This window comes from Falco cherrug, chromosome 4 (genome assembly GCF_023634085.1).
Source record: "Falco cherrug isolate bFalChe1 chromosome 4, bFalChe1.pri, whole genome shotgun sequence".
Classification (NCBI taxonomy): domain Eukaryota; kingdom Metazoa; phylum Chordata; class Aves; order Falconiformes; family Falconidae; genus Falco; species Falco cherrug.
In genome coordinates this window covers 111,210,086-111,233,608 of record NC_073700.1, presented here as the reverse complement: position 1 = coordinate 111,233,608, position 23,523 = coordinate 111,210,086, and the positions used below count along the sequence as shown (strand labels likewise).

The following is a 23,523-nucleotide window of genomic DNA, read 5'->3' as shown; positions in this document are numbered from 1 at the left end:
AGCACAGGTTTGTCCAGTCAAATCCTACTGTTCAGAGAGAATTTTCTCTTTTTGAACTATAGCAAATTGTAGGCAAACACCAATGTAGCTCTCAAGTATTTTTCATCATGGGACTTTCCACCCAGGTGCAAGGAAGGCTGTTTTCTGTCAGGATGTTGTCTCCGCTGGTAATTGACTGATACGTTCTTCCCTGACCCTACATGTTCTTCAGGTCATTTAACAGACTGCACTTTGTTTAAAAGTGATTTCTGTTTGCCCTCAGCTTTAGCCTCAATGCCTTTCCCTTATGTGTAACATTTCAGTTTCTTCTCCAATACAAGTCAAAAGGAGGTGGACCCTGTGTCCTTCATATAGTTGGCTTTTAGGTGGAAATAGACATTTCCAGACAATAAAACTCATTTTAGAGGTATCAGATGTGTAGGTAATTGCTGTTCCATCTAGGAGTCAGTGTGATGACAGAGGTACATCAGAAGAGATTTGACTAGTGACTTTTGAAGGGAGGGTTCAGTCCAGAAGCATTCCTTATGTGTCTGGCTGCTCACCTTGTTTCTTAGAGGTTCACTTTGTTTTCTGAATTTGAGCAGCTCTATGAGGAGCATTATAAATTGAACCCCATTTTGCCCTTTATCCTGATGATTGGACTTTAAAGTCCAATCCATAGGAAAAAGAAACTAGAATACAAATGAATTCTTGTGACTTGTTAAGCTTTTTGTTGTCTTTTCCTTCCATGTGTTTATGGGAAAAATAAGACTGTGATCTCTCTGAGATACTTTTCTGTATTGCATTTTCTGGTAGACATATTGCCACTAGATCTGAGAGGAAAGTGGAATATAAAATATACTACTTCACTGCATATAGAAAGAGGCTTTTGTAGTAGAGATGATCTTATGCCAGTGGGTAATGCTAACTCTGTGTTAAAATGTCTTGATTTTTATAGATAGTATATGGTCACAAAATTCTTCTGATTTGCAAATCTATTTTTGTTTGATTCACTTTATGCGTAGAAACTTTCTGCTTCTCCAGAGATGGTGTATGGGTTGGGTCTGAAACAGATGACTCTGAGGAGGCATTTCAGCAGTTCTCTAAGTGGGAGAGTATTAAAATGAAGAATTAATTTGTGTCAGAAATGATACAGACACAGCTCTGCAAATTTTTGCTGACTGGTTTAGTGGCATCTTAAAGGTAAGGCAAACAGTCAGTTGTTCCTGTTGATGAAAAAAGTGAAGTATGACACTGTGTAAACTGCGCCTGTGAGGAACAGGCATTAGTAGGGGTGACTGCCTGCGGCAGGGCGGTTGTGCACATCAACAGTGGCTCTAGCTGACAGTGAGTAATGCATTGAGGAACAGTGTTAAATTTACCTTTATTCTTAGTGTAGCTTTGCAATGAGCCAGAGTTTATGCTTTCTTATGAAAGGACATCTTTTGTGTAAAGGCTAGTACTTTTATGCAAGTATAACTTTTGTATGGGTGTGCTCTGGCTGTTCATTGTGTGACTGAAATGTTTTAATTAGTCCTTTTCAAGTGGCCTTTGGATAGAAAGACCAGATTTTGAAAGGTTCTAGTTCCTAAATGCTGCTGAAAGAAGTGACGAAAGATCACTGCAAAGGAGCAGCCAGTCTGGCTTGGCGTGATCTAGGTAGAGGTTGCAGCCAAATATATAACAGGATTTTTTTCCTCATTGAAATGCTGAGTGTGGAGAATTTATGCAAATAAAGCATCCACTTCTATTTGCAATGTCCTGCAGTATTTCTGGAATACCATTCTGATGGTCTGTCTCTCTCAGTCCGAGTTGTAGGGGGTTTGGAGCATTGAAGTTGAGTATGTTATCTGTCTTAAAGAAATGGATGATGGAAGTGGATTACCGTCAAGTTCCGCTTGTAAAGAAAGCGCAAAGTAGGGAGGTAACTTTGCAGCTTTCCTGTTTCCATGCTTAATATCCATGTTCTTGATCAGTTTAGGACTCCTAATCTTCCTGGAAAGACTGTAACCTGCTCTCTCTCCATTCCTGCAGGCCCAGCTTCCTTGGTCTCCTTCTTGTTGCACTTGTGTGTGAATTTTCTCGGTTTGTGTCAGCATAATCTTCCTGCTCATGTGAATTGTACATAATCCATAAGGGATGTGCCTTTTCATAGTGAATAGGTTTTCTGCCCTTGCATTTCATTGTGCCCAGAGCACTGTGGCCAGACAGGGTTAAGAATAAGAGTGTTCTTTGACCTGACAATAAATGCTGTTCAGCAGCAGTGTAGACTTGTTGCATGTCATGTGCGGTACAATGTTAATGAATATAATTACTTGCAGTTATTTATAATCATGTCATTTATTAGAGGAGGTAAACAAACCTGCAGGTGGGTTTCTGTGATTGCTGGGTGCAATTCAGAGTGCTATTCTGCATGTATGAAAGTGACTAAAGTTGTTAGTGTAGTGGTGAATTTTGGTTTACCTGTTTCAAATTAGAACTTTTCTGCAAACAGTTCAGAGACACAGGAAATGTACAGACTTTTGGCATGGGTTGGTAAAATACGAGTAGGTATTATATATATATATATAAAAATATAAAAAAAATATATATATATATAAAATATATACCTAGGAAGAAATTTTCAGTTATCTGTCTTAATGATTTCAGCTTTTGATATGCAATTATTCTATTGCAACTTAACTTTTACCTCCTTTTTTAAAAAAAAAAACAGAAGTGTGAGCAATTGTGTAGAGAAAATGTTTCTTTGAAGTGTTTCCCTTCCCATTATTTCAAATAGATACTCCTTTTCTTTCTGAATCCAAATTAATCTCGGGTAGGATTGTTCAGAATTTACAAAAGGAAATGGGTCAATAACATACAAGAAAGTTTTCAGAGACTGGATGGCTTCTCTCTAGCATGCAACTCCAGGCTTTGGGGAGCAACATATTGTTGGAACTTGCACTATTAAACTTCTTAGTTCCTTTAAGGTTAAGGCAATAAAATACTTAGATCCTAGGATTGCCTTTGTGTCATACTATATAGGAGTGGGAAGTCCAATTGGTAGTGAAATTGCTGTATTGAGCATCTTGTGTATGACTGTGTGGGCAGCACACATTGATTTTTGACATGAAACTCATGGGATTTGGATTCTTCCAGTGTTTCATTTTTGGTAAAAATCAAAATGAGATTAGGAAAATAAAATCAACTAAAGTAAGAATCAACTTCCTTCTTGCCTGGTGCATCTTAACAGTTCTGGAAATCATTGTATCACTCAAATGTAAGGCAGTTAAAGGTGAGATCTGGCGCAAATCCTGATTAGATTTCCAGTAGTGCTAAGTCTTTGTATTTCTTGCTTGGTTTTGCTGTCTGCTCCCTAACAAGTTACTTTCAATAAATAAGTAGTTATTACTTAAAATACTATCAAGTATTATAATCAAGGCTGATTTCTTTTTCTCCCCACCCCTGCTGAGTGTTTTGACCTGATGTCAGAAGCATCTTCAGATTTAGAGGAGGTGATAGGCAATGTGGATGACATGCTCAAAAAGGTTGAGTTGGCTCTTTGTGGGGAACTGGATGCCAACTTAAATATAAGTTCTATTCATGCTTTCTGTGTTCATGACTTCTATTTATGTTGTACATCTTTGATTTCAGTTTAAAGCTTTTCTTAATGTATGGGGTGAGTTCATGCACTACAGTAAGGCAGCGTCTTTTTTTGTGGAAGTATGATAGGAAGTCACTCGGGTTGCTCCCCAGAGAAAAGAGGTGTTTTCTAGGCAACAGGCAGAGGGCGGCTTTGCATTACAGGAACTTAGCCGTATGTATGGCTGGCTTAACTAAGAAATACTGGGAAAACTGGTTCTTCCCTCTCTGTGTGCAGAGAAGCTTTCTTTCAGCTGTATTGAGTTTTGGTGCTTGTGTTGAAAATACAGGTGATAGAAAGTAAGTTTCGGTTTAAAATAATGGGATTGCTTCTCTGGATGAAGTGATATGGATAAATTTAATTTTTCCAGTCTTAAGAGAGGAATAGTTTTTCATCACTTTCGTTTTGCCTGGGACAAGTGTTCTTGCCTTACTTGTAATTTTTTTCTATGCTTATGTTAGACTTTTACCCTGTTGTTTACCTTTTCTGATAAGCATTTTCTCCATTCTCGTTTGCTAACTCTGAGGTACTTGAATTGGCAGCACAGCAGGGACTCTCATTGCAGACAGAGAATGGTCATGTCAGCAAAAGTTGAACCTGTCCATTGATGTAGCATCATACTAACAATAAACCAGTAGTTTAGTCTGCTTGTAACTGCTCTCTGTGATAGAACCAATGATTCTTATTTGGAAGAACAGTTGCATGCTTTAATGGTTCATATCTATTTAACTGTGCTATCCTTAAAAAAACTCTTTCATAACATGTGGAATATGAAATTGGACGTCTGCATAGAAGTGCCAGTCAGTTTTACTCTATTGAAACTATTAGATGAACTCTTAGACTTGCTAACTTTTAGAATATTTATAAGAAGAGAGAGAGAAAAAATCTGATAAATGATTTTTTTCCCCATTAACAAGGGAATTTCTCAGTAAAGGTTTTACATCTTAAACGTTGGTGTGTATAAATGAAGAATGACTCTCAATCTTTAATCTCCCTCTGTGTAATTCAATCCAGGAGCATGATGAAGCAGAGAAGGGAATAATTAGGAGTGCTTACAATGAAATTATACATAAAGTTTGTCAGGAGCAAAGTACGATCACTGTCATACAGAACAGACACTTGGCCAGTGTTGAGGTGAGTTTATGTCTTCCTTATTTATTTCTGTTACACTGATATATACTAGTAACCCTTTCTGACATAACTTGTTTTTGAAAAATGTCTTTTTATCTTTTTATCATGAAATTCTGAGAGCATATTGGTGATGAGAGATTGGTTGCGTTAAAGTTTGAGAATTGCAGTTGTACGTTACCTCAGCCAATGCTTCATTTCAGTTACTTTGTGAAGATACTTTTTTAAAAAGTAAAGTGGTGCAATCTGGAATCTCTAGATTCATTACATATCAGTATGTAACTTTAAGTTAAGGGATTGAACTTTAAGTTAGAATGTTTGTTTTCCAGAAGGTTGTTAATGTAATTAAAATTAAATACAATAAAAACCCTCTTCTGTGGGGAAAGACCCTGAAAAGCTGAATTCAAATAGGCTTCAGGCAGGTTTTCTAATGCATTGGGCTAAAGCATATTAAAATTGAATGCTTGAACACTTTGCGATTTTTTTTCTTTCTTTCTTTCTTTCATTTTTCTTTTCCTCTTAGTTCAAAAAACAGGCTGAGGAATGGTTGAATAGAAAACCTGATATTAACAACTTATTATCAATTAATAAAATTGAAAAGCTTAAAGGCCCAGTTAAGGTGGAAGCTGGTTGAAAAGAACAATTTTGAGAAAGTATGAAAATGTTACACTGTTGTTGTTTTTGTCTGGTTTTCAAATTGCTTTAGAAACATTAAATTGGTCTATTTCAAGTAAGTGGTAACTATGTAGAACACATTGTGTTTTCTGACCTCAATTAACTGTGGAAGTGTTACAGGCCCCTGAGACCAAACTTGAATGGCTTAAAAAAAAAAAAAGAAAAAAGTCAGCCACTTTTCGGTTTGAGTCCCCAGTCATGGCACTGTGCTTTTAACGAAATCCCTCTGGTGATGGTAGCTGTTCACAGCACAAGCAATTTTGTCCAGCTCTTCACTGTGCTGGTTGTGCGGTTACATTTTTACTTTGTTGACAGTGCATGTTCTTCCTCTTCGGTGGTAGAAGTCAGTGGCTGTTCTCATTTTCAGGGTTCCCCACTACCCCACAGAAGTCCAAGGAATGTAAATGTTATCCCAATTTCAGTGCTGTTTGTTTGATTACATGTTAATTATTCTGATGATGCTTAAGGAAAAAATGAACCTGCATGTGTGTGTCTGTAAGCATTGTAAAGGGTCAGTAAGCTTCCAAGAGGATTTAAAATGAGACACACTAATGAAACCCACTGGGAAAAGGATTCTTGAATAATGAGGTGACATGAGGAAAATGCCTGCTTATGGGTGGAAAAAAGTGAATGAATTATGGAGCCTGGCATTGCTGGTAGATGAATGATGTTGCTAATATGATTATTTGTCATCAGCTAATTAAAGAAAAATGCTCTTTGATTTAGGAAACAAGTAGGCAAGAATCTAGAACATTTGGTCTGCCACATGAATAAAGGGAATGCCTTTCTCGGTGAGAAATTTAAGAGATTCTCATGGGTTTCCAGGAAGAAGACTGTGTAAAATATGCTTTTGAGAATATGTTCAACTCCAGAACTGTGATACGGAAGCTGTTTTTTAATCCTGATATAGCAGATTACTGTTGTTTAGTATAATAGCAGAATAAGAAATACACACTTTGTTATTCCTAACGTAGTCTGACGATTACAGTGAATTTGAAATAAGAATAAAAAATGAAATTGATGATCTGCAAAATAGGGTTCTTGAGGAAATATCCAAGGAAAAAGAAGAATATGTAAGTATTAAACTACTTAGGCAACTTAAACAAACCTGTATGAGGCACATGTTCATTTCAGTTGCTTTAACTTGTGCTCTGCATAAAAAAAAAATATGTGATTTTTATACTATTGAATATTAAGATGGCTCTTTTTTGGTGAAACCTATGGGAGAAGGCATGGATGCTGATCAGTTTTATTTCTATTTTAACATAGTTTCTTCAGGCCTTCTCTTCCTTCCCCCCTCAGTTTGGGGGTGCAGCTCAGTTGCTGAAGAAAGACTGTATTTCTTGCAAGAAGGGGAACTGTTTCCTTATGACTAGGTTAAAACAGGCTTTTATCCTGAAGTGGAGATTGCCCTTTCTCCAAGTCCTCTGTATGGAGGGGAAAATTAGAAACCATTGCCTTGTGAGTGAGTTGAAGGGCACCAGAATTTGTGGCAGTGGTAGACCTTACCTCTGCAGGCGTAACGTTTGTACTATGTATAATGTTTTGTAAAATGTGTAATAGTTACACATTGCAGCATTACAGCTACGTGGGATCTGGAGATGCATGAGATGCTGGCCTGGTCTGTGTAACTGTTTGGTTTCTATCTTCCTCCACTTACATGTAGTGAAGTTGTTTTCTTTTGTTTAGGCCTACCAAAGCCTCTTGTAGCAAAGATTAAATGTTTTCTGTGATAGGGCATGAACTGCTTGGGGCCTTAACACTACCCACCCTCAGATATTTAAAAAATTCTGTCCATATTGAACTGCTGTATTCATGTTGTGTATGGTTTTGTGTGTTGGTGGTTTTTTCCTTTTTTAAAAAAAGCAAATGGCATCGTTACTTTGAATGATGTTATTAAAAGAGGTACAGTCATGGTCAATGTACGTTTGAATGTCCTGGGTATACATTGCAAATGTCAGTGTATATTTATATATGTTAAAACTAGTGATCTGGAGCTGTGAGCCTTGTTTTCTTCATTTAGGAGAAGCTTACGTGTTTGGTACGGAAATGGTTCCCTGAGTTACCACTTCTTTATCCAGAAGCAGGAATTCTAAACTATATGGTAAGCAGCGATGTGTTTGAACGCACTGTCAGTTATTGCTTCAGGCACTATCAAGGCTCTGCACCAACAACGCTCTGCACAGTCAGTCCATTTGGGGGACATATACCCTGATTATTGTTTGTTATGGTCTTCCTTCTCCCCCTCTTTGGGGAGATGTTCAAGGAATGCATTTCATTAGCTGCCTCATCATGGTCAGCCTCTTGGTAACAGATGCTGTAACTTCTTCATATACCCCAGCTGGTTCTGCGCTTTGCTAAGTTGATTGAGGAAGAGGAGAGGTAGCTGAAGCCACTGAATCTTACCAGCTGTTAAATGCCATGCACTTACCCTGAATATCTGCATGTGCATGTGCTTCAGAACTCTGGTGGACGTCTGACGTGCAGCCTGGAGCGAGACCTTTTGGATGCTAAGCCCAGGAAGGAACTGAGCATGAAGTGACCTTTAGCGTGTTCAGGAATTCTGGGCCAGAAGGTTCTTTTAAAGGTAATGTTGGCACTGGCTTTCAGCTGGTGCTGCAAACGAAGCCTTGACATATTAGTGTGCCGATTCTGAATGAACTCTGCTGTTTCTTTCATGCCCCTGTGTTTAACAGCCTTTTTCTGATAGCAGATTTTTTTCCTCAGGGCCTGTAGAACATGAAGCATTGTTTTTCTTCTTAATTGCTTCCATGTTGATATTTTTTTTTTCTACACCCTCCCCTCCCCGCTTCTTTTGAGGACTGCTGTATTGAGCAGTGCTTCCCCTCTGTCTGTTCTTTCTGGTATCTGGTGGACCTTTTATCATGTTTGTTACTCCTGTCTGTTTTTGCAGATGTGGGTTTGTCTTCCTGATGATTTCACTGAGAAATTTCAGGAACTGCAGTTTTTTCCCTTGCTCTTCTTCTCTACAAGTCTGCTAATAACTGGGGAAACCAGGGGAAGTAGTATTATGACAGGCAAAGTTGTAAATACTCTTCTTGCTTTTGACTTGGCTTATTTAGATCTCAAGTTAAGAGACATGCTTCCCGTTTTGCTGGTACAGACTTTGTAAGAGTTAATCACAAAATATGGGAACAGGCTATGACAGTTGGAATTGAGTTTTGTGTGAGGTAGAAGAGGAAGTTATTTGATGGTACCTAATGATATGCATTTATTTTGTTAAAAAAACCCAAGTTTAATGCAGTAGTGTTACAGGCATTAGGAATAACAGCTTGGGTATATAGACACAGTCTAATCTTGGAGAGGAAAAAAGCCATTACTGGGTGTGGGCTCTGGTTAAGCAAAACAGTGGAACAAAAAAGATGGAGCAGTTGCAGTAATTGTTCGTTGACTGGCATCATCAGAGGTGAGAGTAAGAACTTACGTTTGAAGAAGGGCTGGTCAAGCTCATGTGAAGTCTTTGCCTTTCTCTTTGATAGGTAATGGGGTTCTATTATGTATTTTAATCTGTTGCAGCATTTGGTAAATTACAGGATTTTACGTGTTGTCTACATATAGCTGTATTTATATATACTTCTAATTTAGTCCTCTTCTATAATAAAAATATCATCGTTGTTCTTGGGGGGAAAAAATCTAATACTCTTTAAGAACACAAGTTATTTTCTTACTATTCATTGTGTTTACATAGCAAAGTCTCCAGTAATGGTATCTGTTCTGTAGTCACCTTTTGAATTCTAAACTCAAGTTGTTAGAGCTAAAACATTTTTATGCTAGAGGTCTGTGTCCTGCTTATTTGATTTTTTAAAATAGTAATATATATTATAATAATGCATCATTATATTAATATAATAAACATAAATGAAAGTAAGTTTGGTTGAGAACCCTAATTTCTGCTTTGGAAACACACTGTCTGTTAATCTCAAGCATGTCAAATGTTTGGACAGCAAGGTGTGCTTCCCTTGAAATAAATGTTAATTTTTGCCATGGTAAAGAGAGATGCTTTAAAAATTTTTCACAGCTGAGTTTTCTGAAAGGTCATAATTGGTACAGATGGTGCCATTGTGAAAACTGCAAGAGCTGAGGAAGACTGTCTCTCTCTTTACTACTGCTTGCAGGTATGGGTTGTGCTGAAATGAGCAGTTCATGTGTATAGAGCGGGGAAGTTCAAAGCCTGGATCCAGCCCCTGTCTCCTCTCTGGGGGTGTCAGTACTGCTCAGTGGTTGTATTTTCCTCATGATCACAAATGCATGAGTAGAGCTCGTAACTAATGTGTTACTGAGTACTCTTGGCCGTTGGGGGACTACTCTTCTCCAGTCTGGCTATAGCTGTGTGCTGGCTGCTGTTATGGAAGGGGATAGAAAATCAGAGTATAGCTTTTATTTTGACAGTAGACAGACCTAAAATATGCTGGAAACCAGGAGGGAGAAAGCAGCTAGTTTCAGGTAAAGACAGAAAGGCAGAGAAGAAAAGCCAGGAAAGTTGGCAGAATTGAACTTCAGAACTAAAGTTCTCCAAAATAGTGCCAAATGTCTTTTGTGATTTTTTTTTTTGTTTGTTTGTTTGAGAAGTTTTGCAGTTTGTATTCTTTACCACCTTACGAGCATTAACAGTTCTATTGTGGAGTAAAATCTGCCATCCCTATTCTTCTGTTACAGTTACAGATGATGGATGCGTGACTATCTCTTCTTGCTTTACACACCACTTTCTTTGGATCAGTGAGGGAGAATTTTACATTTCAGTCTGGTTCAGCACAGAGCTTTCTGGTAAAGCTGTCTGACACATTGAAAGGGAGAGGGAAATAATCTGCTTCAGTGTGCTTGAAGTTACGGGTGCAGTTTTTTCCCCTGTAGGATCAATGTGCTACTTCAAACACTATGGTTGTCAGTACCCTAAGCTTAGTTTCTCCTGAACTGAGAATGGGACAGCCTCTGATATGTATGCTTACGGCTGCCTTCTGTTCTGGGTATGTTATGGCTTGTGGGAGAGTTTCTAGTAATATTATGGAACTGTAGGAGGCTTACAAAGAGTAGTAAATGTTATCTCCAACTTTTGCTTTGAACTCTTTTGGGAAAATAAGTGTTCATGTTTTCAACTGAGTGGAAAGTTTGGAATGAATGGGCATTACAATTATGGGCAGACGACTGCATTTTTCTTTAAAATACACAATGTAATTTGCATAGTAATATGAACAAAAATTATGCTTTTGTTCCTCATGCTGTGGGCTGTCAGTTCTTACCGCACATCCTGTTCATTCCTTGTGAGCCTTTTTTCTTCTTTTTTTGTTACCCTTGCCCCTGAGGAATTACCCATACAAAGAGAGAGGGAGGATGAAGGCAAGGATGGGGCTGTCATATGTTTTGTTACTGGCAACAACACTTAGATAGGTGTGTTGTTTCTTAGCGCACGTTATGCCACTACAGGAGGAAGCAATCAGCTTTCCTGTGTTAGGTGGAATGTTGCAAAGCATTTCTTCCATCTCCTTTTTGTGTTCTAGCACTGTATTTCTCCCTCTCCAGCTCAGGGTGTCAGTGCCATGTGTTCTGAATGGGAAAACTTCAAATCTCCCAGACCTGAAAAGCCACAAGCTACACAGCAAATACTGATCTTCCCAGGCAGGGATTTTTGTGTGAGTACTTGTTATATTGGAACTGGTTCACTGAGTACCAGTTGGAGCTCCAGGTACATGGAGATCTTCCTGGATAACACCGGCAGTTCCATCAGATGCCTTCAGTAATCCCTTCTGTGCCACAGCATTTTAAAACCGCTTCCTAATACAGACGTAAACTGCAAGCATATATGTAGCCACTGTCAGTTACCTGTGCTGAGAAGATGAAGCTGATTCATATAAAAGTCACTCTTCATTATGTTTTATTCCCAATTTAGGAAGCAGTTGCTTAAAATTAAGTAATTTTTCTACTGGAATAGATGAACTATACTGTAGCTTAATATCATAGATGTTTATAATTTATTAGCATGGTACAGTTTAGTTAGAACACTTTCAGTACCACTATTCAGATCTTCATCTGTTCTAGAAGAAAGGTTTTTACAAGTTAAAGTGAGTAAAGAAAAACACAGTGAAAAAAAGATAAAAAGACAGTTTTATAAATGTCTGGCTCTGCTTGAAGGTAATATCTGGGAGGCAGCAAGATCAGCATTCTTCTGAAACCTCATCCAAGTTTGCCAGCTGAATTCAGTTTAATCCACATGTAACTAATCTCCAGCTCAGACTTGTATTGATCATTTGATGGAAAATTCTAGCTCAAGTGTTAGTGTTATATTCAACAGTTGCCAGTTTCATGTTGGACAGCTGAAATTGTGTTCTCCCTCATTAAACAGCAGTGCCGCTTCTAAAATTGAGACAGTGGTTTCCCAAGTTCTCTGCTGATCTCTGTCACAAGAGCCCAGTGCTGACTAAACGCATGCTTCCTTTTCTTATCTATGTAATTGTTCAGAAGAGAGGCATTTTCAGCTTAACCTGCAGGCAGGGTTTTGAAAAGTGCTGTACTCAGGCAGTGTTCTAGGCAATAGTGAAGGCTGGAGAAATTTTACATCGTTTATGGGTACAAAGGTTCACATTTGTCAGTTAAGAGTGCGCTTACCCCTCAACATTTCTTAAAGAGAATTATGTAATTAAACATACAGCTTGGGCATGGACTTGGGCAAGGAGTCATATTTTAAAAAGTTGTTTCTTTTGACCTCTTAACAGCTTTTGCTAATATTACTTTTTTCCCCTTGTTTCTGTGTAAGAAGAATTTGAGCCTCTTGCATATTTTACCTACTGTGAAATCAGGAAAAAACCCTTTACCTGCCATTTTCCCATAACAATCCATTTTTACTTGAAACCTGGACTCTCTTTGACTGATGTTTGGTTTTGTTAAAGTAAAGCGAAAAAGAACCACCAGTGTTATACATTATGTATCTTTTTGTTTACAGCTTTGTGTTCAAAACCAGAAGTTTGGCATAAAAGAAGATGGAACACCTGAGGTGCATATGGTTGTCATGGTATGTTAATTGTCAGATGAGGAAGATGAGATCGCTTTTGTTTAGAGTGGCTTAATTTTTTATTTTAAAGTCAGACCTTTCTTTGTAAGTGCTGGGTGGAGAAAGTGTTCTTAATTGACTGGATAATTCTAAATAATATGCACAAAGAAAACTATGTTTGAGAAGGTAGAAAACCCCAGAGCTTTATTAATATTTCATTCCAACCTTAGGAGGAGCAGCTTCTTCACAGATAACTGTTGACTGAATGACACCAAGTTACAGACTTGGAGAATAAGTCATTGAGATTCAGCCTCAAGGGAGGTATTTGCATTAGCAGCCTATCTTTTCTGAACTCAGGGAAGCTGACGTTGTTCATTGTCTTCCTACACAATGATTGCCCAGTGCTTGAGCATTAATAAAAAAGCCAAATGCAATTTTAATTACTTAAATGTAGTTGTAGAAGTGTATTGCGCCCTCTGTTCTTTGGTGGGGTTTTTTTTGGTGTGTGGTTTTTTTTTTTTTTTAAGTGAAACATAAACTTTCCTATGCCTCTGAAATGTCCTCAGGTACATGGACACTGCATGACACAAATTTGTGTTGCTGCTTTCATTCTTTCTACTCTCGACTATCGTTATCTGTCTGCTGTGTGCCAGCAACTGTTCTCCCCTCGAACTCCTATTTTCAGTCCCTTTTTTTGAAGCTTATCCTTGCCCAGTGTCTCAGTGACTCTTTAAGAAGTAGACTGGTGTGCCTTCGAGTTTCCCAACTTAGGTCTCCAATTTTGAAATAGTTCCTTTACTGACTTACCTAGCTCTTGGTGGTTAATCATAAGCAGATAATTTTATGGTCTTCTCTCTGTGTGCCTTAGTTACCTGAGTGCTTGTCTTCCTTTGGGTCTATTTTCTTGTGTAACTCTTTCCCAAAAGCTTTCAGCCTTCTGGCCAAGATTTAAGACCTTTTTTCTTGCCTGCTTTCAACAACTTCTATGTTTGCTACAGGCGATTACTTTTCCTCCTTATAAAAATTGGAATAACAAAAGACATGCCACCATATATAGTTTAAAGAAATTCACTGGGAGGCTTATAGACCTTTTTCAAATCATTAGCCTTCACAGACTAGTTTCTGCTTCGTACTTTTTGGGGTGCCTTCGGCCTGTTTAGTTACTGACTGTTTGCTCTTGTCCTGTGTCCCTCCCATCTCCCAAGGATTGCCCTTGTGTTTTTTCTCGTATCATGCTTGTTGTGTTGATCTTGCTTTAAGTGATGCTTTATCTAGATTTGAGAAGGCCATGGAACTTGCTAAATCAAGCCTTATACTTTTTAGAAATCTGCAAGCAGGTGACTTAAGCTTTTAAGTGAAGTCTTAGTTTATGGATAGAATTTTCTAAGGAATATAGGGAAGAGTTAGAGGTTAATCCTCGTATCTTCCAGAAAAGTAGAAAAATAAATGGAAAAGTAGAAAACAAAGCAGTGGAGTTGCTGTTGGTCAGATAAATTTGGGTGGTTTTGTCAAGGGAAAAAGGCAACCCAAATAATCCCTCTTTATTGGTTATACTTGTATATTAATGATTTTCCTGCTTTGTGGAGATAACTATTAAAGCATGGGGCTAAATTACTGAAGTTTTGTTCATTATGAGCTTGGTGTATCCTTTTTTACTGGGTTTAGGTTAAGAAGCTGTCACAATACAGTACCAGACTAACACAGCTGTAGTGGTTCCAGTGTCAAGGCAGGGTAGCTTGTTACTGCATAACACAGTACTGTAAATCATCGTGTTTTATTAGATAACTGTTATCCTCTACAATAGAGTCTTTTAATAACTTCATTTCAGCAGTGTTCTCCAGTGATGAAACCATTACTGATAAAGCACAGGACTGTCTACCAAAAAATATTTCCAGTGTGACACTACCATGCAAAATAAAAGAGTAAAACATGCAGCATTTGAGCAGGGAGGTGATCTTGTAAATAGGATTTCTTATCGCTCATTATAGTTGCTTGGGTTCTTTGGGTTTAAAAATCAAATGAATCTCATGAAACACACAGGAAAGAAGATTCAGTAATTCACAATTCATCATTAGGGCTAACTAGGGTTTTTTAAATGTATTCCACAAAACTTGTACGGAACTGTCTGCCCAGTGTGTCATTCAGGATTATACATAATAAACCTTGGATACTGAAAAAAACAACTTTCTCTTATGCATAAGGGAAACTTAATCGTTCAAAGAAGTAGAAAAGATTTATTGGGACATAAAAAATAGGAGTTGGTTTACTTCTGTTTTCCATAACAGTTCTGCTGTGAGCGTGTTTTACAAATACAGTCTGCAGTATGCAAATCAAAGTTTAAATGGCCAGTTTCAGGGTGTTACACTTTTGTGGTCTTCTGTACCAGGTATCTTCTGAAGTGCAAACAGCTGCCTTTATCACAAGGACAAATAATTAATTTAGCCATTATTGTTCTTAGCAGGAACCAATTCTTTTTACAGCTTTTAGTAAGAGCAAGTGTCTTTAACTTCTTTCCCTGATCAAAAGAAACAGCATTTGATTTTGACCTTGTCAAAATCCTAATCAATATATCATTGTGGTAGTTTTTAAGAATTCATTCTGCATGTGTGTGCATGCACGTGCACCAGCCACCAAAGTCCACTGGAAAGCAATCTGTGCTGCCTGCAGTGCTCAGGAACACACATGAGGATTTTACTAAGGAATGTAATACTAATAAATACCTTTCAGCTGTTTCTTGGGGAATCTTTTAGACCTCGGGCTATTAATCCTTGTCCCAGTTCTTGGGGAAAATCTATTTTGCTTTTAAGTGCTTTATCTATAATCAGCTTATTCAGAATTAATCTCCATACCCATCTGCAGGCTCTTGACAGACTGGTAATTTCCCTTCTACCTCAGTTTTGTGCCCAGAGGAATTGCACACTTGCAACTAGGAAAATTTGTGTTGTTTTCAGCAAATATAAAATTGTCACAGGAAAATAACATGAAGCTTTGAAACAGGGGTATGGATTTTAGGTAACTGTTGAGAAAACACAAAGTTTAGAGATAAGGTCTTGTAGCCTCTCATTTAGCCATGCCAAGCTCAGTGTTCAGTGTGTTTCAGCATCCAGTTTTGTGTATTTGAAAAAAAAAAAAGTAAGAGCACACACAGTGAAATGGAATAAAAATATTGAAATGTGTCCTACAACAGTATTCCTTGTGGAAACAACATTCAGCTTCCTTAGTGCAAGAAGATGGTGAGAAGGGGATATTTGTTGTTGGCAGACATTTGATAGTATCGTGAAATGCAAATATACAAGTACAAGGCTTTTTAAATGCTCTTACTTTCTTCACTTAATTCTGCAGAGGAAGTGTGTAGTCATGATTCTCTCCTGTATTTCATTGCACATTTGAATCTTCTTAAGTGGAGATTTTCCTTTGAGCATTCAAAACATTTTATAAACACTCAACAATCCTTTATCCCTGTAAGAACAAGTTTTCAGATCCCATCTTTTCACTTAGATTTCAGATTATTTGGGGAGTTGCTGATTCTCCAGAGTCACTGATAATTAGTGGAAGAGTTGGAAATTGTCTGCTTGTTCTGTCTGGAAGTTTTTGACTACTTGTACATTCCTTTGCATCAGAGTTTCTTCTGTCTGGGTGTTTGTCTGTCTGTCAGCAGAAAGACCAGCTTCAGTATTTCTCTAATTTATGGTAGTTCAGTGATTTGGTATTTTGAAATATAATCACTTTCGCTTTTCTGTGAAATCTGCTGGCACTAGGTTGACAGACCTGGAGCTGAACACTTGCTTTTATTTTGTTGTTAACGAGCTCTATGACTGTTGAGTGTTGCTGACCATTGAGAATGCTATGGTAGAACCTTTTGTGAGGGCTTTGGGCCCATAGCACTTAAAAGATGTGTTCATCAAATACTTGGTTATTGTTTGTAGTAAAGTTTTTTTGCTTACTGATGAAATCCTTCTCTCTGTAGGATGATAAAGTTAAATCTCTTTTCCTGAATTCGTTCTGCTGTAACAGACTGACAGCTGAGCAGGTGCTGAGGGGTGATTGCTTCCTTGTAGCTGATGTGATTTCAGTTTCACCAAACCCAGGTGAAGAGTATGAGCCACATGAAGAACATGATTCTGAGAAGACAGATAAAAAAAATGCTGTTACTTGAGGAGAATGGAGCAAACCCTACTCCGTAGATGAGAAACTTTTCCATCAGGTGTCTGATTGATTTCTGTTTTTGTTTTGGTTTTGAAATCATTGTCCTGATCTGAAATCTCCAATTATAAAAGGTTTGGTAGCTGCAGTCATGTTTTGTGGTTGCACAGTCTTCACTGTGTTTTATTTTAAGTACATTTTATTCTGAATAAATGTTTGGGGGTATAAATGTGGAATTACTGACTGTACTCTTCATTGGCCAGCCCTTTTCTTTGTCTGTTATGTAGGCGTTACATTTACAGAGAATAGTCTTGTTAGGTGCTAGAGATCTTTATGATGAAGCTTTAGTGACTTGTTTTTGTAGTTGGTTTTCTATCCCTCTTCTTGCTGTGATTCCAGAGAACATGTTCCTCGTAAAGATGCTCTAGGGTATTACCTTTTTGCTGGAGATTTTTTGTTATTGCATAGATAAGTTGTTCCTACAGCAACTGCCGTCAAGATTTAACTAAAAAAACCCCCAAACAAGTACTGCTTTGACAACTAGGAAAGGAAATAGAGAGCAGCATGCCTCTTTTCTGTCTTTCTGCATTTGAAAAATGCAGTTGGCTTTCTAGAGAGCAGGCATCCTTCTAGTTGCTCCTTTGCAATGCTGCTGCATTGCAACCAAATACTATACACACACATTTACAAAAACGACTTATTTCCTCTACAGAGGTACGTGTATGTATCATCTGTTCTCAAACGTTCGCAGTAGCTGTAAGGGGGTGATTTTTCATGAGAGTATTTGTTTGCCTGCAACATTTGATGTTAATGTTACTATTGAAAGAATTTTGTCAGCTTTTTAGTTTTAAAGGAAATTGTTGCTTATCTTTCTGGAGGCTTTCCTTTCTTCTCCAAAAGGAACAGGTTGAAATGTGCAGAGTTGCTGTAGCAATATATTTAGCCTCTGGGTGTTGCTCTTGGACAGTTGGCAGACAAGTGTTTTGTAGAGGAATTGGTGATGTTGCTGTTTGCCTGATGAAGAATGTAAAAATGCAGTGTGTAATGGACAAGAAGCAGCACCAGGGGAATTAGGGAGCCCTCAGGTACAATGATACAGTCCACAGTGGTCAGAAGATAAACCACCTTGGCAGATCCACCTCTGATACTAGACTTGGTTTTCCATCATTAAACCAATTAGTTTTTTATATGGAACAGCATGTAAGATGCTTCATCCTTTTTTTTTGTTAACTGATAATGATTTTTTAAATTTCTGTAATGTGTATATAACCAATGACAGCAAAACCTTTGTTAAAATGTATTTTTTATGTAAAGTTTTTTGTTAGTGTGGTAAGTGTTTTCATGAAAGAAATATGAGAAGAATAAATTTTTGTCAATAAAAATAAAAGGCTTAGTAATTTTGTGGGATACTGTCCAAATACTGATTGCAGTCTCTCATTGTTAACAAAAGGGTAACTTTTAATCTAAGTAATGTTAAACACTTAATAGAGGTTAGAAGACTAACCTGATGGTGTGTCATGTATATTAAAATAAATTTTTGCTCGGTTTTCCAGCTCCAGAGTCCGTGCACCCTAAAGTGTACTTCTTAAATCCCCAAATTGCTAACCTCCTTCATTTTCTGAAACAAGAAGTGCCTGTGTGTGCTTGATTAAAAAAATTGCAGTCTCTTCAAAATCTCTTCACCAGCTGTAAGTAATACGATTTTTACATGTGGAACCTAGCATGGGATGGAGATAAATATATATATATATATTTTTTTTTTTTCTTAAAACTGCAATAAAACTGCTTAAACGTTTTGATAGCTATGAGTGTCGGGGTATGAGACAGCCTTTCCATTTGAATTGAATCTCGATTACAGTCTTGGTGTCACCGGTTCTGTTTGTTTCTACTTCGACCTTTTCTATGGTAATTTTGTAGCTCTGGCTATCTCTTCATTTCTTACTTGCCAGGCTTAAGAAAATAGGTTGGTTCAGGGTCATGTTACACAGCTATCCTGCTGAAGCTGCATACTAACCTGTTGTTGTGGACTGCCTGCTGTTTAGTTTGAGAGTTTTGACAGCTTTCCCAGCTGCATCTCTTCTGGTTAGAAGATGGGTGCTGGGAAGATAGAGAAGGGAGGTTGAAATGATCCTGTGGAAACTGTCTGTCTCCTTACTCACTTGCTGCTGTTTCTAAGAAGCCCAAATACCTTACTCTTCTTTGATATCAGTGTTCTGCAGTTTTGAGCAGTGTCCTTGCACAGACCAGGTTAGTGGGGGACCTTCAAGGGGTAGTACTTCACTGGGAGGTCAGGAGGTCAGCTGCTGCCCAAGACATTTGTATCTTCTTGTAGCCTTTAATGGTAAGCCTGCAGTTCCAGGTCTTGGTGCTGATGATTTCCTTTCATAAGGGTGGGTTACTTGTTCAGATTTGTGTTGTCTCTGCCCTGCTCACCTTGGTGTCCACTGGTCATGTGTCGGTATCAGTCTCTGCTTTTGCTCAGGACATCATACCCAAGTCAGCTACTACAATCCCCTTCTAGGCTGTAGATCTGGTAACAGTCACTTAAGAGGAGATGCTTTCTTCAGGCACCTGCAAACAATCACTTCCTCTGGCTCTACCTAACCTGGCTTGCAGACCTGGAATAGGGCTGGTTTTCTCTGGGAAGAGGAGTTCCTTCAGCAGACTGGGAGAACATCAGCATTTCTTATCTTTATGGGTTGGGTGGAGCCATGGGAACTACTTTCTGAATGCTGCACCGCTGGTTACTTCTGGAGACTCCTGCTGTTCTGTTCACCGCCTTTTCATCTTTGTGCCCACCCTAACATCCATAGTAACATTACTATGTTTTTTCCATGTAGTTTGCTGCTCACTCCATTAGTATTTAACACTTCTGCCTGTGTAGTTTAGACAAAGGTGGGGGGTTTTGTACTTCAGAGTAGCTTTCTGCTAGCACAAAGTCCTTCTTGGCACTTGCTAGTTTTTTAACATTTTTTTTTTTCCTGATGGTGGCTGCAAGTTTATGTAGCCTGCAAGTTAAATTATATTCCTTCATAGGCAATTGCCTCAAGTACTTTCCCTAAATGGGCAAAAATTTATTTCATCTGCAGTCACTTCATTTTTCCAGCTTACAAGGAAATTGTTATGAATTCATCCTGATTTCAAATCAAGGGTCTAGTAGCTTGCAAGTTGATGGCTTTCTAGACTGTAGTGGATGTTGCAGATCTTCATTAATATAACTTCAAACATTGATGAAAACTTTCATCAGATTTCTGGGTGTGTACTGACGGGCACTAAGATTGTGCACCATGCACTTCACTTGCAGCTCCTGCAGCACTTGTCTTGAAACAAGTGTTTTTCACAGCAGACACACCATGGCTAGACTGAAAACAATTGTCAAATTGTCCTGTCCCTTCAGGGTTGTGGACAGATTTGCAGTTACAATGTGGAATTCTGTTCTGTTGGTGCCAGCCTGCACTGTGGTGGGAGCATATGGGCTCAGGTGCTGGAATTGGGTTTTGGCAGCTTTAGAGTCAGGGGCTGCAATACGTCAAGATCACACCGTGTAGAAGCATCTTCATAAGTTAAACCCATTTGAATTGGAATGCTGGTTTACTATATATTTTCTTAGTCCTTTTGCCTGGCATCTGTGTTACAGCTGCAAGGTATGTTACCATTAGGTGGGGAGAAACAAGACTTGCCCTGCTGTGTGAAGACATGGCATTGGTTTGTGTTTGTTACCCCCCCCGTTGCCAGTTAGCTGGCTGTGGCCTGGGGGTGGGACCCCCTGTACGGCAGAGCTGGGGAAGCTTGCCAAAACTCTGACACGCGTTTCTTCACTGTGAACTTCCAACTGTTCAACTTCCCTGCAATCTTAACGACTGGTGGCACGGTTTCAAGCAGACTGGATCTGTTCTGTCTCACCTCGACAATCCCCGTGTGGACCAGAAGTTTTTGATATCCCGGTATTACATGTTCAATCTGCCAGTTTAGCAGCCCTCTGGCTTTGTTACGATCTCCTTTTTCAACTCTGTGGCCTGGTGTTTCAGGAAAGCCAAGAGCTCTACTGCCTGGTGGCAGTGTACTGGATAACGGAAGACTTGACAGCTACAGAGAAAAGAGTCCTTGCTTGAAGTGGAAGGTGATGGTGCCTGTGAGCCTTGGGCCTTTGAAATGCAAGATAAACCTCTAGATGACTCAACAGCAGGTTTTGCCCTCACAGGTGTGTCTTGGATTTTCTGTTCTCCCAGATGTATAGGATGCCTGTGCTGTTAAAGCACATGTTGTGGCCTTGCACTCGGTATATGGTTGCATGTAGTTAGTTCCAAGGGCTGAGGGAACATCTATAATGTCTCCTCTCTGTCACTTACAGAGTCCTCCATGCATTGCTGCAGCTTCTGTTGCTAACCAGCTTCTTGAGAACTTTTCTTCTGTTCCCTGTCCTCACTCTGGTAGTAAGGTTTCTCTGTTGCTCTCAAGGACAGTCTGTTGTGATGTTACCAGAACCTGAAAATCCATAAAATTCAAGTTCTTACTAGTGTTGCCTTACGTACCCTGTGGTGGGTTAAGTTATGCCTGCTCCCTCACCTCGCCCTGCAAAGTGGGATTAGAGTAGGCACAAGGGCAATTCTTGAAGGAGAATGTAAGAGTTATGTACCCAGTAGAAGGTCTTTAGAGTGTCTTGAAGGATTTTAGGTGGTAATGAGCACTCTTCAAATTTTTAAGCCATGTTTGCATGAACTGTGGTAAATTGCAAGCTGTGCAAGTCCTACCAGCTGCAACACTGAAAAAACATGCAAGAAGCCTTACACAGTGTAAAAGAAATGTACAATGTAAGTGTGTATAGCCAGCACAACTCAAAGGATTTCTTTGTGTACGAGTATCTCCGTTTACAGAATTGATTCAGTCTCCCTCTGGAGAGAAACCAGGATAATTCCTTTGGAGTAAATAGACTGAAGATGCTTTGATCCAGATACTGTCATGAAAGCTGGATGAATACTCCGGAGTAAAAGCCCTGCTGACCTCAGTCCTGGGAGGTGCAGGTGGAGGCTGCTGGAATTGGAAGTGGCTTTATTTGAAATTTTTTTTTTTTTTTCTCTCATAGGACTGTGTTTAAAGTTGAATTCTGCTGTTGGGAAATATAGATCTGTTCCATAGCAACCTGTCTTTGTTCTCCTAATTTAAGATAACTATCAAAATGATGATTCCACAAAAGCAATGCCAACTGCTTTTTGAAGTCTGGTTGTTGCCAGTGCTCATGTTTCAGGTGTGTAGTTGTCATAAGCTCATCAATCTGCCTGCAACTTTCATCCTCTGTCCTTGTCAGCAAGAGGTGGAGCTGTCGTTCATTTGTTCTTTTGTAAAGATTTTTTTTCTTTCTTTAAACCTAGTTAGAACCTTTTGTTTGTTTGTTGTTAACTTCTCTGTTGGCCTAAGGATTGGCTGCTGTGGCTATCTGTTTTCTCTGTACTTTTGTGTAGATTTTTTGGTGGAACGATCCATTTTTGTACTTGCATATTGGATTTCGTAGTGTCTAGATAAGTTTCAAGTTAACATAGAATGGTTTGGCTTGGAATGGACCTTTAAAAGTCATCTAGTCCAACCCCCCTGCAATGAGCAGGGACATCTTCAACGAGGTCAGGTTGCTCAGAGCCCTGTCTGATCTGACCTTAAATGTTTACAGGGATGGGGCACCTGCAGCCTCTCTGGGCAACATCTTCCAGTGTTTCACCACCCTCACTGTAAAATAGTTCTTCCTTATATCAAGTCTGAATCTAGCCTCCTTTAGTTTAAAACCATCATCCCTTCTATCATTACAAGCCCTATGAAAAGCCTGTCCCTGTCTTTCTTATAAGCCTCCTTTAGTTATTGAAAGGCCACAGTAAGGTTTCCCCACAGTCTTCTCTGCTCCAGGCTGAACAACCCCAACTCTCTCAGCCTTTTCTCATAGGAGAGGTGCTCCAGCCCTCTGATAATTTTTGTGGCCCTCCTCTGGGCCCACTTTAAGAGGTCCATGTCTTTCCTTTGCTAAGGACTCCAGAGCTGGATGCAGTGCTCCAGGTGAGGTCTGACCAGAGTGGAGCAGAGGGGCAGAACTGATGTGCTGGCCACGCTTCTTTTCATGCAGCCTGGGCTATGGTTGGCTTTCTGGGTTGCAAGCGAACATTGCCAGCTCATGTCCAGATTTTCATCCACTAGTACCCCTGAGTCCTTCTCCACAGGGTTGCTCAACTCTCCCAACTGTTACCCGTGCATGATACTTCTTGATAGTAATAACTTCTGTCGAGGTAATGGGGAAGAGACAAGCCTGTGGCAGTTCTTGTATGCCATCTGTTTTCCAATGGTTTCACACAGAACAGAGAGCAAGTTTTTTTGACTAGGATGGTCTGTGAACCTCTTTGGAAAGCACATGGGCAGTCGTCACCTTTCCAGAGGCGGCTCCTCCTCCTTTTACTACTGGGGAGCATTGAAGAATTGAGGCTTGCTTGGGCAGGCTCTGCCATGTGCGCCTGGTCACGTAGGATGCTCAAAGGAGCGGGGGAAATGTGTGTAGCTTGCAGATGCAGCTAGGACTGCAGTTTCTGACACTTCACGTGAAAGAAAGAAATGTCTCAAAGTTGTTGTTTGATGACAGTATGTTTACATTAATGGTCTTTTCCTAATATTCTTTTGAAATATTTTATTAACTAAAGCTTTACTTAGTTGTGTTACACTGGTGTATCTGTAAAGCTGTTAAATTCTTGGGTCTTTTGCTATCAGGACCTCATAGTTCAGTCACTATAACTCAACAGCTTTTGTATTTTAGTATTTAATTCCTTACAATGGTGTTGATAGAGACAGCGTAGAGGCCGAGAGTGGTTTGGTGCTGATGTTCTCTTGGAGACGCTGTTGTTTGCTTCAGGGTGCCATTTGCAGGTAACATGACTGCTAATGTGCATGAACTGTGAGCCTGATCATTTGGGTACGCTGTAGTGACTTGTCACAGAGCAGCCTT

General features: G+C 39.2%; 1 protein-coding gene across 1 annotated transcript in view; it reads left to right on the top strand.

Annotated features, from left to right (window-relative positions):
• The window catches only part of STK31 (serine/threonine kinase 31), a 39,450-nt gene extending 22,859 nt beyond the window's left edge, over positions 1 to 16,591 (top strand). The window contains 15 exon segments of the mRNA XM_014285471.3: positions 1,005 to 1,035; positions 1,038 to 1,106; positions 1,109 to 1,182; positions 3,432 to 3,572; positions 4,616 to 4,735; positions 5,253 to 5,320; positions 5,322 to 5,382; positions 6,379 to 6,477; positions 7,428 to 7,508; positions 7,866 to 7,991; positions 10,277 to 10,352; positions 10,355 to 10,389; positions 12,360 to 12,428; positions 16,375 to 16,559; positions 16,561 to 16,591. Coding sequence (XP_014140946.3) covers positions 1,005 to 1,035; positions 1,038 to 1,106; positions 1,109 to 1,182; positions 3,432 to 3,572; positions 4,616 to 4,735; positions 5,253 to 5,320; positions 5,322 to 5,382; positions 6,379 to 6,477; positions 7,428 to 7,508; positions 7,866 to 7,991; positions 10,277 to 10,352; positions 10,355 to 10,389; positions 12,360 to 12,428; positions 16,375 to 16,559; positions 16,561 to 16,591 — 1,266 coding nt within the window.
• Positions 16,592 to 23,523: the final 6,932 nt, after the last annotated feature.